The sequence below is a fragment of the Typopeltis vanoorti genome, chromosome 1 (assembly GCF_054136105.1).
Source record: "Typopeltis vanoorti isolate ZY-2024b chromosome 1, IOZ_Tvanoo_1.0, whole genome shotgun sequence".
Taxonomy (NCBI): Eukaryota; Metazoa; Arthropoda; class Arachnida; order Uropygi; family Thelyphonidae; genus Typopeltis; species Typopeltis vanoorti.
In genome coordinates this window covers 74,664,767-74,681,091 of record NC_143549.1, presented here as the reverse complement: position 1 = coordinate 74,681,091, position 16,325 = coordinate 74,664,767, and the positions used below count along the sequence as shown (strand labels likewise).

Sequence of the window (16,325 nt, the reverse complement as noted above, 5' to 3'; positions counted from 1 at the left end):
TGTTTCAAATGTTAATCCCTTTGGGAACATGTTCATGCAGTTTAGTGTAAAATAGTAGCAAATGTTTCACTACTTCAGTAAGGTCATATATCTAAACTAGAAGAAAATATCGTTATATCTGCTGATGTTAGAACTCTTACATAAATATTTTTTCTGGCATGAATTCTCTATCAGGTATAATGTAATCAGATTACAGATTTTTGCACTCTTGTATTGACAAAATAAATATGTGCAGTAATTTATTCTTTCTACCACAAGAAAAAAACAGATAATAACAGAAGAAAAATATGTAGTATTTTCTTTTTCATTGGGTGAATTTACAATGTTCTTTCTTTGTGTTTTGAAATAAAAGTGCAAATGATCATTTTCTTACCATTTTTGCCAAGCCAATAGAAAATCTGCTATAATTATACGAGTGACATTTTATCGTTTTTCTCCCACAGGAGAAAAGAAATAAGGCAATAATATTTTCAATCTGTTGAATTTTATTGTAGCAGAAATTTTTATTATCAAGCTTTGCTGTTTTGTAATAAAAAAAAATATTATTCGTACTACTTTGAAAATTTCTAATCTCTGGCACGTACTGCTATGAAAATTTAATAGACAAAGTTTCGGCAAACTGCATTCTTATTTACAATCAAAAACAATCTTATAATACGCATATTTGAAAAATAGTTGCATTAGACAAGATTGTGGTACACAGAATGTTTCAAAAATTAAGAAATAAAACATCTCAGAGAATGATTTACCCTACTATTCAGAATTGTATATATAAATATATTCTAATATTCCTTTCTGCCCAGTAATAAGCTGTAAGCTAACGGAGATTACTGACCTGGGAAGCAGCAGCATACTAAAGTGCCTCGTGCAATAACTGAATATTTTACAGGCAGAAAATCCTTGCTTTGTCTTTCCATTATCTGATTGATTAGCAGACATTTGAAATGTATTATTCTGATATTGCATTTGTATGATGACAATGTGTTTAAATATTAATTTCCCCTATTACTCAATATCACATAACTTCCTGAGTTATAATAATGAGCAAATAATATGTATATTTTCTGATTTATAATTTGCTAATTTATAATAATCAAAACCTAGTTTCTATGTCAAAAATTAAACGTTGTTGGGAACAATTACTATGGAAAAATAACAAATTAAATAAAAACTGTACTTGTGCTTCATAACAGTTTTCAGATGTGTGGTAGTGTTGCAGCGGGTTGTAGGAGGTTGTAAAACTATCAAAGTCAAAATAAAGTTCATTTCTATTGTAAAAATATGAAATTTCACATTTGATGCATACCATATACATATTTTGTATCAGGGAATATGCGCAAAAGTATTGCTTACTTTTAAATTTGAGCAAAATATATGAACTAGCAGAAAATATATATATATCAATTTAAATAATAACTATTTATTTCATTTTGTAAAGATCAATTATACAGGGAAACCAACAAGGTGAAAGTGCAAAGAAAGTAGATTACGATATTTTGAAAAAAACTTAGCGATATGATTAAAGAATTGCATATTGTTCTCATTATTTCCTTCAGGAAATCTATGAATTATTCTTCGAAATATGATTTTGAACAAAGATAACATAATCTATAAGGTCGGCAACAGTTTTTTTTTTTTTTAATAATAATAATTATTATTATTATTTCGGACAACTCCACAGAGTCGACAGACTCATCGAGGGAGGCCCTAACATCATGTCAAGAACAACTATTCGACATTCACACAGTATCTATCATACTTCGCCTTGAACTCATTCATAGTCATAGCACCCACAACAGACTCCGGCAGCGTATTCCACTCATTTACCACTCTCCAAGTAAAAAACCTAGCTCTAACACCCTTCTTAACCATATTCTTGCCCAGCTTCCATGTATGGCCTCTAGTCCTCCCACCACCAGTCCTATTCTCAAAAATATCTTCTGGATTAATCTTAGAGAAACCCTTCAGTAATTTGAATGTCTCAATCATATCACCCATTCTCTGCCTACCAACAAATTTTTGCAACCCACAAATCTTCAATCTGTTCTCATAAGATTCATTCCACAGACCTGCCACCATCTTGGTCACTCGTCTCTGGATCCTCTACACCTCCTCCCCATAAAGAAGAAACCCTGGTACCCATATCTGGGCACAGTAGTCCAGATGGGGTCTTATCAGGGCTCAATATAGAGGAACAATAACTTATTTGTCTCTGCTTGTTAAAGTATTTTTCAGTAACCAAGTGATTTGATGAGCTGATTTAGTTACTTTTGCAATGTGCCCCTTAAACTTCAATTCCCTATCCACCAACACTCCCAAATCCCTGGCCTCATCAATCTCCTGGAGTATGGTTCCACCAATGTGATATACTGCTGCTAATCTTTTCACTCCAAAATGTATAACCTTACACTTCGCTACATTAAATTGACATCCATTTTCCCTAGCCCAGTCCTCCAAATCATCCTGCACATTTTGACATCCTGTGCACTCACAATTGCTCTACCCAACTTTGCATCATCAGCAAACAAGTGAACACTTCCTCTCAGATCCTTTCCTATATCGTTAATGAACAAATTGAAAAGTAGTGGTCCAAGAACAGAACCCTGCAGCACTACACTAGTCACAAGCCGTCTTTTGAACTCCGCTCCTGAACAAACCACTCTCTAGTATCTCTCCATCAACCACCCTCCTATCCATCTCACCAACCCTATATCCATCCCCATCTGCTCCAGTTTACTGATTAGAGTTCCATGTAGTATCCTGTCAAAGGCCTTGGCAAGGTCCAAGGCCTTTGACAGGATACTAAGGCCTTTGACAGGAACTGGATAAGGGTAATGGGTTTACCCTTATCCAGTTCCTGTCAAACCCATTACCCTTATCCAGTTCAGCCGTCACTGTGTTATAAAACGTGAACAAGTTACTGAGGCATGATCTACCTTTCACAAAACCATGTTGTCCCCCATACAGTATCCCATTTTCATCTATCCAATCCTGTATTCTTCTCTTGAATAGTTTTTCCAAGACTTTGACAACGATTCCGGATATGCTAATCGGTCGGTAATTTACAACAGTAGTCTTGGAACCTCCTTTATGCAGTGGAACTATTTTCCCCTTTTTCCACCCACTTTTCATGAGTTTATTTCTTCGAAAGCAAAGAAAATGTTCTGTTGAGTATGCGATTAGACAAAATTAGCACAAAAGCATTAAACATTTATTCTCCAAGGTAATGCAATATTTAAGTGAAGAAAGTATGCATGGATTTATATTTTTCCTGGAATTTAAAACTGTACAATAAAAAGAGAAAATAAAAATAATTTCTATATTTTTAGTCTCTGTAATATAACTAAGAGTCCAGTTGCTCAGCATAAAACAAGGGACTGTGTTCCTTGTTATTGAGAACTGAGACTGTGCTTCACAAGATAATCTGGTTAAGTGTTCTCTACAGTGTGAAGGATTATTGCACCTTCTAAAGAACAGAACAGTCAAATTGCACTTCTTATCCATGTTCTATCAACATGGATAAGAAGTGCAATTTGGATAGGTGTATTATCAACATGGATAGGTGTATTGAATCGTATCCAGATTTAGCTGGACATATATATGTCCAGGACATATATATGGACATATATATGTCCTGGCCGGTTGGAGGGTTAACTAGTCATATGCAGCTGTTTGCAGTTGATGCAAAACTGGGGAATGCAATGCAGAGTCAAGCGAATGTTATGGCCTTACAAGAGGACTTGAATAGATTGCATGAATGGGCAGGTAAGTGGAACTATAGTTCAGTGTTGCAAAGTGTAAGGTTCTGAGATTTGGTAAGTAAAAATGGGATGCAAAGTATACACTTGGTAGGAAAACTTTAAAGGAAGTAGAGGAGATGAGAGATCTAGGAGTGATGGTGGGCAAGGACTTGAAATTCAGGGGCTACATTCCACAAGTTTTGAAGACGTTACATTGGATAATGGCAATGATGCAGAGGACCATGACATGCAGAAATAGAGAGGTTATGATACCATTGTATAAGGCCTCATATGAATTATTGTGCACAGATGTCCCTCCCAATGTTACCCAGTAGTCTGCCACAGGGATTTGTACTGAGGTTGCAAAATGATTCATAGTATTTACTAGAATAACACTGGATTTAATATCCACTTGATTATTATAAGATTCACAATATCATTGATGGGAATATCCAGTTGTCTGTCGATGATTCAAATCTGGGGGCAGAATCAGTTAATAAAGGTGATGTAGAGATCCTGCAGTATGATCTAAATAGACTGGTGGTTTGGGCTTACGACAAATGGCTGCCTTGCTGTATAAGTCAAGTTATGCATTACCAGATGAAAAAAAGAAATGAAAGAGTATGTATTGCATAAGTGAACCTTCACTGCTTGCAATTGATGAGGCTGTGGAGTTAAAGCAATTGTGGAAAGAGAGTTGAAGTTCAAAAATTGTGGAAAGAGAGTTGAAGTTCAAAAAAAGAACAGGAAATATAGCTCAAAGGGTCTTTTAGATGTTAAGAAACATGCTAATGAGCAGGGATAAGAAAGTTATTATAAAGAGCTTATAAAGTTTTTATAAGCTCTTTATAATAACTTTCTAAAGTTATTATAAAGTTTGTGGGTTAAAAGGTTTAACGTCAGAAAAAGAGTGGATACAATAGAAATATGTGTTACTAAAGAGTTTTCATACAGTAAGTTGCTGAAGAAATTTTCCAGTACATGGCTAGATGTGAAAAATAAGAGATCATCCCTGAAAGTTGTGCTTACAAGTGGTGCAAGGACTAAATGTTTTATGTGAAGAGTGGTAAATGACTGGTCTGTTTTGATCAGAGACAGAGTATTGTTGGACCCAATACCATTTGGCCCATTACAAAGATGGTAATAGGTTTGTTATGAGAGCTGCAAAATTTGATATGAGTTGTATCCAGATCATAAGTTTCAGTCAAGAATTTAAAAATAAAAAGTTTTATTGTACGTTATCATGATATCAGCTTCTTCATCCTTCATGTCAAAAACTACTAAGGCACACTGTTCTTCAATTCCTCATCTTCATTAAAGTGCTGAAATGGGAGCCACTCCTTCATATGCAGGAACAAGAGGTAGTCACTGGATGTGAGGTCAGGGATGTAGGGTGAGTGGTTGAAAAGTTCACACCCAAATGTCTGCATTTGCTTTACAGTTCGAACTGCAGGTCAAACTAGCACATTGTCATGCAAAAGCACAATCCCTGATGACAGCATTCAACTTTTGTTCTGAATTACCTGTGAATCTCTTCAGTATTTTACAATATGCATCAGCATTTATTGTGGTTCCTTGTTTAAAGAAATCAATGAAATTCCTTTTCTGTGACTGAAAAGATCCCTTTTCGGTCACAGAAAAGGGATATTGCTCATTGTGCATCATTTTTTGGACTGGCGATGCCTGTTTGAATTTTGTTGCTTTCAGAAGTGATACATGGTGCCACCGTATTGATTGTTGTTTTGACTCAACATTTCTGTATGAAATCCACATTTTGTCATCAGTCATTTGTAAGCTGATTCTACTCATTGCTGTTTATGTGCATCGGTCAGCAATTTTTTGGATCCATTCTTCTGGGAACTGAAATGAAAGTTCTGTAATTGTGAAGCAACAATTCTCACAAATTTTAATCTTCTCTCTTTCCACCAAATTGTCTATCAGCATACTTGTCTGACCACTGCACTCTTTATCAGGAACATTGTTGTGCCCTTCTGTAAACAAATGACACCATTGACAAGCCTTACTGTCACTTATTATATTAGGCCAGTAAACCTTACACAGCCATCAGTAAATTTCTGCAGCACTTTTGTTTTCTGCCAACAAAAACTGTATCACACCACAAACCTTGCAACTGGCAAGATTTTTTATCACAGCACTCATTTTAAATTATTCATAGAAAACAACAAATGATAACGTGCAAAAGTAAAATTAACAAGTAGTAGAGTCCAAAAGATGGCTTGTGACTAGTGATGTGCCACAGGGTTCTGTTCTTGGACTACTACTTTTCAATTCGTTCATTAACAATATAGGAAAGGATCTGAGAGGAAGTGTTCACTTGTTTACTGATGCAAAGTTGGTGAAAGTTTATTTTCCACTTGGTTAGAGTATAATAAATTTAGTTTAATCCTTTATCCAAGTGTGAGCAAACAAAGTTTGCGCCTGAAAGTATCTTCAGGACTGGGTTAAGGTGGTACTACACCAGGGCAACTCGTTGCAAAGGTGGAGCAAGCTACCAACACTCCTATCCTAGTATCTCCCATAATGCAAAACACATCTCCTTGCGGATATGTCTAATGTTATGCATTAAGGGAAGGGCCACTACCCAGACCGGTTTCGACCTTTATTGAGGTCTCTTCAGTGGGAGCCAGGCCCAAGTCGAGATATCAGGAAGAAGCATTAGCAGGTCATCTCCACCTATAGGAATTGCCAATTGGTGTGCCACCCTTTTTTAATAAATTACTCTGGATTTAGAGAAAGATGTTGAAAGTTTATTTTCCACTTGGTTAGAGTATAATAAATTTAGTTTAATCCTTTATCCAAGTGTGAGCAAACAAAGTTTGCGCCTGAAAGTATCTTCAGGACTGGGTTAAGGTGGTACTACACCAGGGCAACTCGTTGCAAAGGTGGAGCAAGCTACCAACACTCCTATCCTAGTATCTCCCATAATGCAAAACACATCTCCTTGCGGATATGTCTAATGTTATGCATTAAGGGAAGGGCCACTACCCAGACCGGTTTCGACCTTTATTGAGGTCTCTTCAGTGGGAGCCAGGCCCAAGTCGAGATATCAGGAAGAAGCATTAGCAGGTCATCTCCACCTATAGGAATTGCTAATTGGTGTGCCACCCTTTTTTAATAAATTACTCTGGATTTAGAGAAAGATGTTGAAAGTTTATTTTCCACTTGGTTAGAGTATAATAAATTTAGTTTAATCCTTTATCCAAGTGTGAGCAAACAAAGTTTGCGCCTGAAAGTATCTTCAGGACTGGGTTAAGGTGGTACTACACCAGGGCAACTCATTGCAAAGGTGGAGCAAGCTACCAACACTCCTATCCTAGTATCTCCCATAATGCAAAACACATCTCCTTGCGGATATGTCTAATGTTATGCATTAAGGGAAGGGCCACTACCCAGACCGGTTTCGACCTTTATTGAGGTCTCTTCAGTGGGAGCCAGGCCCAAGTCGAGATATCAGGAAGAAGCATTAGCAGGTCATCTCCACCTATAGGAATTGCTAATTGGTGTGCCACCCTTTTTTAATAAATTACTCTGGATTTAGAGAAAGATGTTGAAAGTTTATTTTCCACTTGGTTAGAGTATAATAAATTTAGTTTAATCCTTTATCCAAGTGTGAGCAAACAAAGTTTGCGCCTGAAAGTATCTTCAGGACTGGGTTAAGGTGGTACTACACCAGGGCAACTCGTTGCAAAGGATAGGAGTGTTGGTAGCTTGCTCCACCTTTGCAACGAGTTGCCCTGGTGTAGTACCACCTTAACCCAGTCCTGAAGATACTTTCAGGCGCAAACTTTGTTTGCTCACACTTGGATAAAGGATTAAACTAAATTTATTATACTCTAACCAAGTGGAAAATAAACTTTCAACATCTTTCTCTAAATCCAGAGTAATTTATTAAAAAAGGGTGGCACACCAATTGGCAATTCCTATAGGTGGAGATGACCTGCTAATGCTTCTTCCTGATATCTCGACTTGGGCCTGGCTCCCACTGAAGAGACCTCAATAAAGGTCGAAACCGGTCTGGGTAGTGGCCCTTCCCTTAATGCATAACATTAGACATATCCGCAAGGAGATGTGTTTTGCATTATGGGAGATACTAGGATAGGAGTGTTGGTAGCTTGCTCCACCTTTGCAACGAGTTGCCCTGGTGTAGTACCACCTTAACCCAGTCCTGAAGATACTTTCAGGCGCAAACTTTGTTTGCTCACACTTGGATAAAGGATTAAACTAAATTTATTATACTCTAACCAAGTGGAAAATAAACTTTCAACATCTTTCTCTAAATCCAGAGTAATTTATTAAAAAAGGGTGGCACACCAATTGGCAATTCCTATAGGTGGAGATGACCTGCTAATGCTTCTTCCTGATATCTCGACTTGGGCCTGGCTCCCACTGAAGAGACCTCAATAAAGGTCGAAACCGGTCTGGGTAGTGGCCCTTCCCTTAATGCATAACATTAGACATATCCGCAAGGAGATGTGTTTTGCATTATGGGAGATACTAGGATAGGAGTGTTGGTAGCTTGCTCCACCTTTGCAACGAGTTGCCCTGGTGTAGTACCACCTTAACCCAGTCCTGAAGATACTTTCAGGTGCAAACTTTGTTTGCTCACACTTGGATAAAGGATTAAACTAAATTTATTATATGATGCAAAGTTGGGTAGAGCAATAGTGAGTGCATAAGATGTCAAAATTTTGCAAGATGATTTGGATAGTTTGGAGAACTGGGCTAAGGAAAATGGATGTCGATTTAATGTGGCAAAGTGTAAGGTTATGAATTTTGGGGTGAAAAGATTAGCAGCAGTATATCACATTGGTGGAACCGTACTCCAGGAGATTGAGGCCAAGGATTTGGGAGTGTTGGTTGTTAGGGAGTTGAAGTTTGGGGGGGGGGCACATCACAAAAGTGGCTAAATCAACTCATTAATTCACTTGGTTGCTGAAAAATACTTTAACAAGCAGAGACAAACAAGTTATTGTTCCTCTGTATCGAGCCTTGATAAGACCCCATCTCGACTACTGTGCCTAGATATGGGCGTCAGGGTTTTTTTCTTGATGGGGAGGAGGTGGTGGAGAGGATCCAGGTTGAAGATTTGTGGGTTGCACAAATTGGTTGATAGGCAGAGAAGGGGTGATATGATTGAGACATTCAAATTACTGAAGGGTTTCTATAAGATTAATTCAGAAGATATTTTTGAGAATAGGACTGGTGGGAGGACTAGGTGCCATACTTGGAAGCTGGGTAAGAATGTGGTTAGCAAGGGTGTTAGAGCTAGGTTTTTTATTAGGAGAGTGGTGAATGAGTGGAATAAGCTGCCAGAGTTGTTGTGGGTGCTATGACTGTGAATGAGTTCAAGGCGAGGTATGATAGATACTGTGTGAATGTAGACTAGTTGTTCTTGACATGATGTTAGGGCCTCCCTAGATGAGTCTGTCGACTCCTTGGAGTTGCCCATAATAATAACAATAGCTAACCATGCATACACAACTCCTCTCCTATATCTTATTTGGCAGTAAATTCTGAACCGATCTCACTTTCTGGATCAGCCTTGTAGATAGGCAGAAAAGATTGGAATATGTTAGTAACTTGTAAGTTACTAAAAGAGAGAGAGGTGTGTGTGTGTTTGTTGTTCAATGAATGAGTTTTAGAAGTATGGTAGATATTGTGTCAGGTAGTGGGAACCTTTTGTGACGAGATTGATAACTGTATACAGACCACTTAATAATCATCACAGAGGCATGTACAGTATGAAGCCAAAAAAAAACCAATATAGAACTTCAACATTGAATATTAGCATTCAGTTATTCCATACTTTTTTTTTTTTTCCCACTATACTGTAGTTTTTCTATAATAGGTGAAGTGAATAATGATTCTATTCTTTTACAGGACTGGGATTTGTTCAAGGGAAGAGATCCAAGATCACTGCCTGTTTCGAAAGGAGCCTTCAATCGAATTCTGCATAGCTCTTGTAACAGAAAATGGGTGAAAAAATTAAAAAATACAGTGAAAGAAGTTCATTTATATGAGATTATTAAACTCCCTGGTACATGAGCTAAATTTTCTTCTATTTAATTTTGTATGCACGTATATTAATAATAATTTTTCATTTAATTTAGCATTTTTCGTCAGGATAGGAGGGGAAAGCGTGGTGGTGGGGTACTGCTTATGATAAGTGATGACCTATGTCCTCTAAGAGTGGAGAATTTGGAAGGAAGTGAGACAAATGATTTTGAGAGCGTATGGTGTGAGGTAGAGGTAGGCAAGACAGGATATTTAGTGGGGTGTTGCTACAGGCCCAGGAGCACAGAGGATGGGGACCAGGAGATGTTTAGACAGCTAAGTTTGGCAAGTGCAAGAAGAATGATTGTTATGGGAGATTTTAACTTCAGTAGTATAAATTGGAGAGAGGAAGATGCATGTAGCAATAGGGGAATGGAATTTCTAGAATTCTTGAGGGACAAATGTCTTAGGCAACATGTAACAGAGGGAACAAGAGGTTCAAAAGTTTTGGATTTGGTTATAGCATCAGAAGAGTTGATAATAACTGAGTTGTTGTCTCTCCCACCAGTTGGAGAGAGTGACCATATGGTGTTGACTTGGAAAATGAATAGACATGCAGGAGTATCAAAGAGACGGGAACTTATGTGGAATTATAAGGCAGGTGATTATAACAGTCTTGGACGTCAACTTCGGGAAGTTTCATGGAGGCAGGAATTGGAAGGCTGGGATATCACTAGTGCATGGGAAATTGTGAAAGAATATTTGTTATCAGCAATGGTAAGTTGTATACCACGAGTGAAGAAGAGGACACAATTTGGAGTAAAGTGGATGACAAACAATATAAAACAGGAATTGCATGCGAAAAAGAGGCTATGGAAGAGATATAAGGAGACAGGTGAAGAGATGCATGAGGAATATAAGACACAGGCCAGAAGAGTGACTAGTGTGGTAAGGAAAGCGAAACTGGAATATGAGAGGAGATTGGCCCTAAGATCCAAAGAAAATCCTAGGGAATTTTTTAGCTATGTGGCCAGTAGGAGGAGAAATCACTGTGGAAGAATGATATTGTGGGATAAAAATGGGAATAGAGTGACTGATGCAGAGGACATAGTGGAATTGTTCAATGAACACTTTATTGGAGTATTTCATCCTAGAGGAGTCAGTTTTAATGCTAGAGAGATAGGACTGGTTCGAGGTCTGGAGGTACAGGAGGAGAGTGATACTGAGTACTCTGGATGTTAGTAAAGCTGTGGGACTGGATGGTATTTCACCACGAGTTTTGAGAGAATGTGCTAGGTAATTGACAGTGCCTTTAACGTGGCTTTTCGATGAAAGTCTGGCTTCGGCAAAGGTGCCCAGGGAATGGAAGGAAGGTAAGATAGTGCCATTGCATAAGGGTGGTAACAGACTGGAAGTGTCTAATTATAGGCCAGTCTGTGTGTCATCAGTAGTTGTTAAGATCTTGGAGAAAGTAGTGAGGGACCGTATACAGCATTGGGTAGATGAGGGTTATGTTATCTGTGAGAATCAACATGGATTTGTGAAAGGATGCTCTTGTTTTAGCAATATGCTAGCCTTTTATAATAAAGTTTCAAGAACATTAGATGAGGGAAAGGCATATACTGCAATTTTCTTAGACTTGGTGAAGGCATTTGACAGGGTGCCACATGATAAGCTGATATTTAAGTTGCAGCACATGGGTCTGGATGTCAGATTGGTCAACTGGATTCAGGATTGGCTGTCTGATAGGTATCAGAGAGTTGTGTATGGTGAAGCAGTTTCCAGGAGGCAGAGGGTTACAAGTGGGGTCCCACAGGGCTCAGTACCAGGACCTATATTGTTTAACCTTTATATCAATGACATAGCCAGTGGATTGCAGGGGGATATTTAGTTGTTTGCGGATGATGCGAAGCTGGGAAGGATTATTAGTAATAGTGCAAATGTGGTAGCCCTGCAAGAGGATTTAAATAAGCTAGATAGATGGCCAAATGAATGGGGGTGTCAGTTTAATGCAGCAAAATGTAAGGTCTTGAGGTTTGGGAAACAGTAGGGGAGACAAGAGATCTGGGGTTGATGATTGATAGAAACCTGAAGTTTAGGGGACATATTGCAAAGGTGGTGAAGGTAACACAGAGGATTGCTGCTATTATGAGAAGGACACTGACCTGCAGAGATAAGAAGGTTATCATTCCGTTGTATAAGTCTCTGATCAGACCACACTTGGACTATTGTTCTCAGATTTGGTCCCCAGGATTTGAAGGGGGTAAATTAACTGTGGAAAGGATACAAAGACGGATGACAAAGATGGTCTCAGGACTGTACAAGGATAGTTATGAGAATCGGCTGAGGGAATGTGGACTGCAGAGTTTGGCGGTTAGAAGAAGGAGAGGTGATATGATTGAGACTTTTAAACTGTTGAGAGGTGGTTACAGGGTTGACACTGGGGAGTTCTTTCACTTGGTTGAACACCGGGAAGGAGTGATGACAAGAGCCATCCTTGGAAGTTACGAAAGGAAACTGTGAGCAAGAGGGTAAGGAGTGGTTTCTTTGTGTGGAGGGTGGTTAAGCCGTGGAATGCATTGCCTGATGGAGTGGTGGGAGCGAGAACGGTCAGTGAGTTTAAAGAGTGGTATGATAGACTTTGTGTTTCTCAGAGGGGGACCTCCCCTCGATGAGTCTTGACAGACTTTATGTCTTAGGAAGGACCTCCCTCGATGAGTCTTTTGACTCCTTGGAGGCCTGAATAATAATAATAATAATAATAATAATAAAATAATAATAATAATATTATTATTATTATTATTATTATTATTCTGGACTCCTGCAGAGTCATAAAACTCATCATAGGAGGTACATCTTAGACAAAACAGAGTCTATCATACCACTCCTTAAACCCATTCACCTTCTACATATTGACCACATATTGGGTAATGAATTCCATTCTCCAACCCCCCCCCCTTCCCCTCCACACACAACACACACACACACACACACACACACACACACACACACACACACACACACACACACACACACACACACACACACACACAGCCACTTCTTACAATCCTTCACCACCACCTTTCACAACTTCATGAGATTAGCTTCTTGTGCATATTAATCCTACAGTTCTACGAGGATGGTCCAAAAAGTTCTTAGCCTCAACCATAGATGGCAACGCAATTGGCAAGATTTTTTTTTCTAAGTTGGTACATCTGTCATAAGCATCCATCTGAAATTGCAGGTCATTGTATCTTTATTTTATACAACCTGTCTGAAGCAAAAGTGTTATCTGTATCCCTTGAAATCGATAAAATTGAGTATCGTGTGGTTATAAAATTCTTTGTAAAAGAAGATTTAACCAAAAGAAATTCATTCGAAAGTTCATAAAATTTTATGGGCATTCTTCTCTTTTGTTTTCAACAATTAATCAATGGGCTGCCAAGTTTAAATGTGGCCATATCAGCCTTGAAGATGATCCACGTGAAGGAGTCCAAAAAGTGTAACAACACCTGAAATCATTGATCAAGTGCATGATATGGTATTGGATGACCAGCGAGTCAAAGTGCATGAAATTTCTGATACTATAGGCATTTCAAAAGAACATGTAGGATATATTTTGCATGAAGAATTGCAAATGAAAAAACTTTGCACAGGTGCTGTGCTTTCTCACAGAAGATCAAAAAATGCACTTGTATGAAAATCCTTGAACAGTGCTTGGTGCATTTTAACAAGAATAAAACTGATTTTGTGTGGCGATTTATTACTATGGATGAGACTTGGATCCATTATACACCATAATCCAAGCATAAAATTTGGATTATGCTGTATAATGGTGAATTCTGTCAAAACATTGGACAGAAGCAGGTTGTTCAGCACCAACGAAGACAAAGTTGGTTCCATCAGCAGGAAAGGTCATGGTATCGGTTTTTGGGATGCTAAAGGCATTTTGTTTATTAATTATCTTGAAAAGGGTAAAACAGTAACCGGGGAATATTATTCCGATCTTTTAACCAGACTAAATGAAAAAAATTGAGATCCATTTCGCAGAAGGGAAAAAACATCTTTCATCACGACAATGCACCAAAACACTGCTCACAAAGGTGTTTTGGCAATGGGAAAATTAAGGGATATGCACTATGAATTGTTGGAACATCCACCCTATTCCCCAGATTTGGCTCCTTCTGACTTCTATCTCTTCCCAAAACTAAAACTCTTCACACTAACTTGAACGTCTCTATCATATCACCTCTCTTCCTCCTATCCACCAAACTCTGCAATCTACATTGCTTCAACCTCTCTCCACAGCAATCCAAACTCCTGATATTGTCTTAGTCATTTGTCTCTGGATCCCTCTCCAGTGTTCCCACATCACATTGAAAACCAGGTGACCAGATCTGAGCACAATAGTCCAAGTGTGGTTTGACCAGTGCCTTATACAGTGGCACAACCACTTCGTTATCCTTGCATGTTGGAGTATTTCTTATCATAGCAGCACTACAATGTGCAACCTTTGCAACAATAGCAATATGTCCTCTAAACTTCAGTCTCAACCATCACTCTCAAATTTCTCATTTCATCCACTTCCTGCAGTATAGTACCATCAATATAGTACATAGCCTTATATTTCTGCGCTCCAAAAGCAACACCTTGTACTTATTGATATTAAAATTACAACCCCCCACACTCTTGTCTTAGTAAAAAGTCTATTCAAATCTTATGGAAGGGATTCAGCATCATAAGTACTACTTATGATTCTTCTCAACTTTGCATCATCAGCAAATTACTGAAGATCCCAGTCAGTCCACAAAACATATCATTTACAAACAAGTTAAACAGCAAGGGTCCAAGAACAGAACCATGGGCACATCACTGGTTACCCTCCTTTTTTGCAACGCTGCTCCATCATACACAACCTGCTGTTATTGTTCAGAGAGCCAATCTTTGATCCATCTACCCTACACCAAGTTGATTGAAAAAGTACCCATTCTTTACATCATACAAAACATACAAAAACCTGGTATGAAAGAAAATTTAAAGAAGCCTGTGAAATTCTGATTAACCACCCTAATCTAAACAATAATGGTAACATAAAAAATTCCAAGAATTTGGATGGCACATATTCAGCCTACTTAGTATCTAGTATACTTTAGGATTTTAAGTAATTTTCAGCTTTTATTGGAAACTATTCCATACCAATTGGTTGAAATTTATATATATAATCACAGTTTTTATTTATTTAATTTATATATATATATATATATATATATATATATATATATAAATAAGGTTTTTTTTTTTTCACCACAGGTCAAGCCAATAATAATAATAATTATTATTATTTAAGCCTCCAAGGAGTCAAAAGACCCATCGCGGGAGGTCCTCGATTATTATCTAGGCCTCAAAGGAGTCTTTTGACGCCTTTGAGGCCTAGATAATAATAATAATAATAAACACAAGTCTTTATTTTTTTATTATCATTATTTTTTAAATTCTAATTTTACTTATTTACTACTGTTTATTATTTACTAATTACTAATTGAAATAATAATGTGGTGGTCACATTGTATAAAGCTTTGATTAGACCACATCTGGACCCTCTGTGCTCAGATCTGGTCACTGGGATTTGAAAGGGGCGAAGTAACCTACAAGGTTACTTCACCCCCTTTCAAATCCCAATTTCAAATGACTGAGACATTTAAGCTGTTAAAAGGTTATTATTAGATTAAGTTGTCTTATTAAATAGGCATGCCAGTACTACTGCCAATTCCCTGGAACATTCCCTTAAGATGCGTGGTGATATGTCATCAAATCCTATCGCCTTATTGACATCAGTCTTATTTTCTCAAATACCTGCCTGCTCACTCATAATTAAACCATCCCCTCCAATGTCCTCTACACTCAAGTTCCTCATGATTCAACCCTGATCAGGAAGTAGTACAACACCAGGCGACTCGTAGCAAAGGTGGAACAAGCTACGAACTCTCCTATCCCAGTATCTCCCATAATGCAAAACACATCTCCTTGCAGATATGTATACTGTTATGCATTAAGGGATTGGCCACTACCCAGACTAGTTTCGACCTTTATTGAGGTCTCTTCAGTGGGAGCCAGGCCCAGAGTTGGAGATACTACCAGGCAGAAGCAGTAGCAAGGTCATCTTTATTTATTTACCTATAGGAGTTGCCAAAAGGTTTGCCACCTTTTTTTATTAAATTACTCTGGATTAGAGAAAGATTTGAAAGTTTATTTTTCACTAGGTTAGACTATAATAAATTTAGTTTAATCCTTTATCCCAGTGAGAGCAAACAAAGTTTGCGATTGAAAATATCTTCAGGACTGAAGATATAGGTAAAGATGACCTTACTACTGCTTCTGCCTGGTATCTCCAACTCTGGGCTTGGCTCCCACTGAAGAGACCTCAATAAAGGTCGAAACTAGTCTGGGTAGTGGCCAATCCCTTAATGCATAACAGTATACATATCTGCAAGGAGATGTGTTTTGCATTATGGGAGATACTAGGATAGGAGTGTTCATAGCTTGCTCCACCTTTGCTACAAGTTGCCTGGT

The 16,325-nt window shown here is 38.1% G+C and overlaps 1 protein-coding gene across 1 annotated transcript in view; it reads left to right on the top strand.

Moving 5' to 3' along the window:
- Positions 1-16,325, top strand: part of LOC150110095 (uncharacterized) — a 279,334-nt gene that overhangs the window by 107,627 nt on the left and 155,382 nt on the right. Inside the window, exon 3 of the mRNA XM_090391369.1 lies at positions 9,642-9,798. Within this exon, the coding sequence (XP_090247495.1) occupies positions 9,642-9,798 (157 nt within the window). The remainder of the gene's footprint in view (positions 1-9,641; positions 9,799-16,325) is intronic.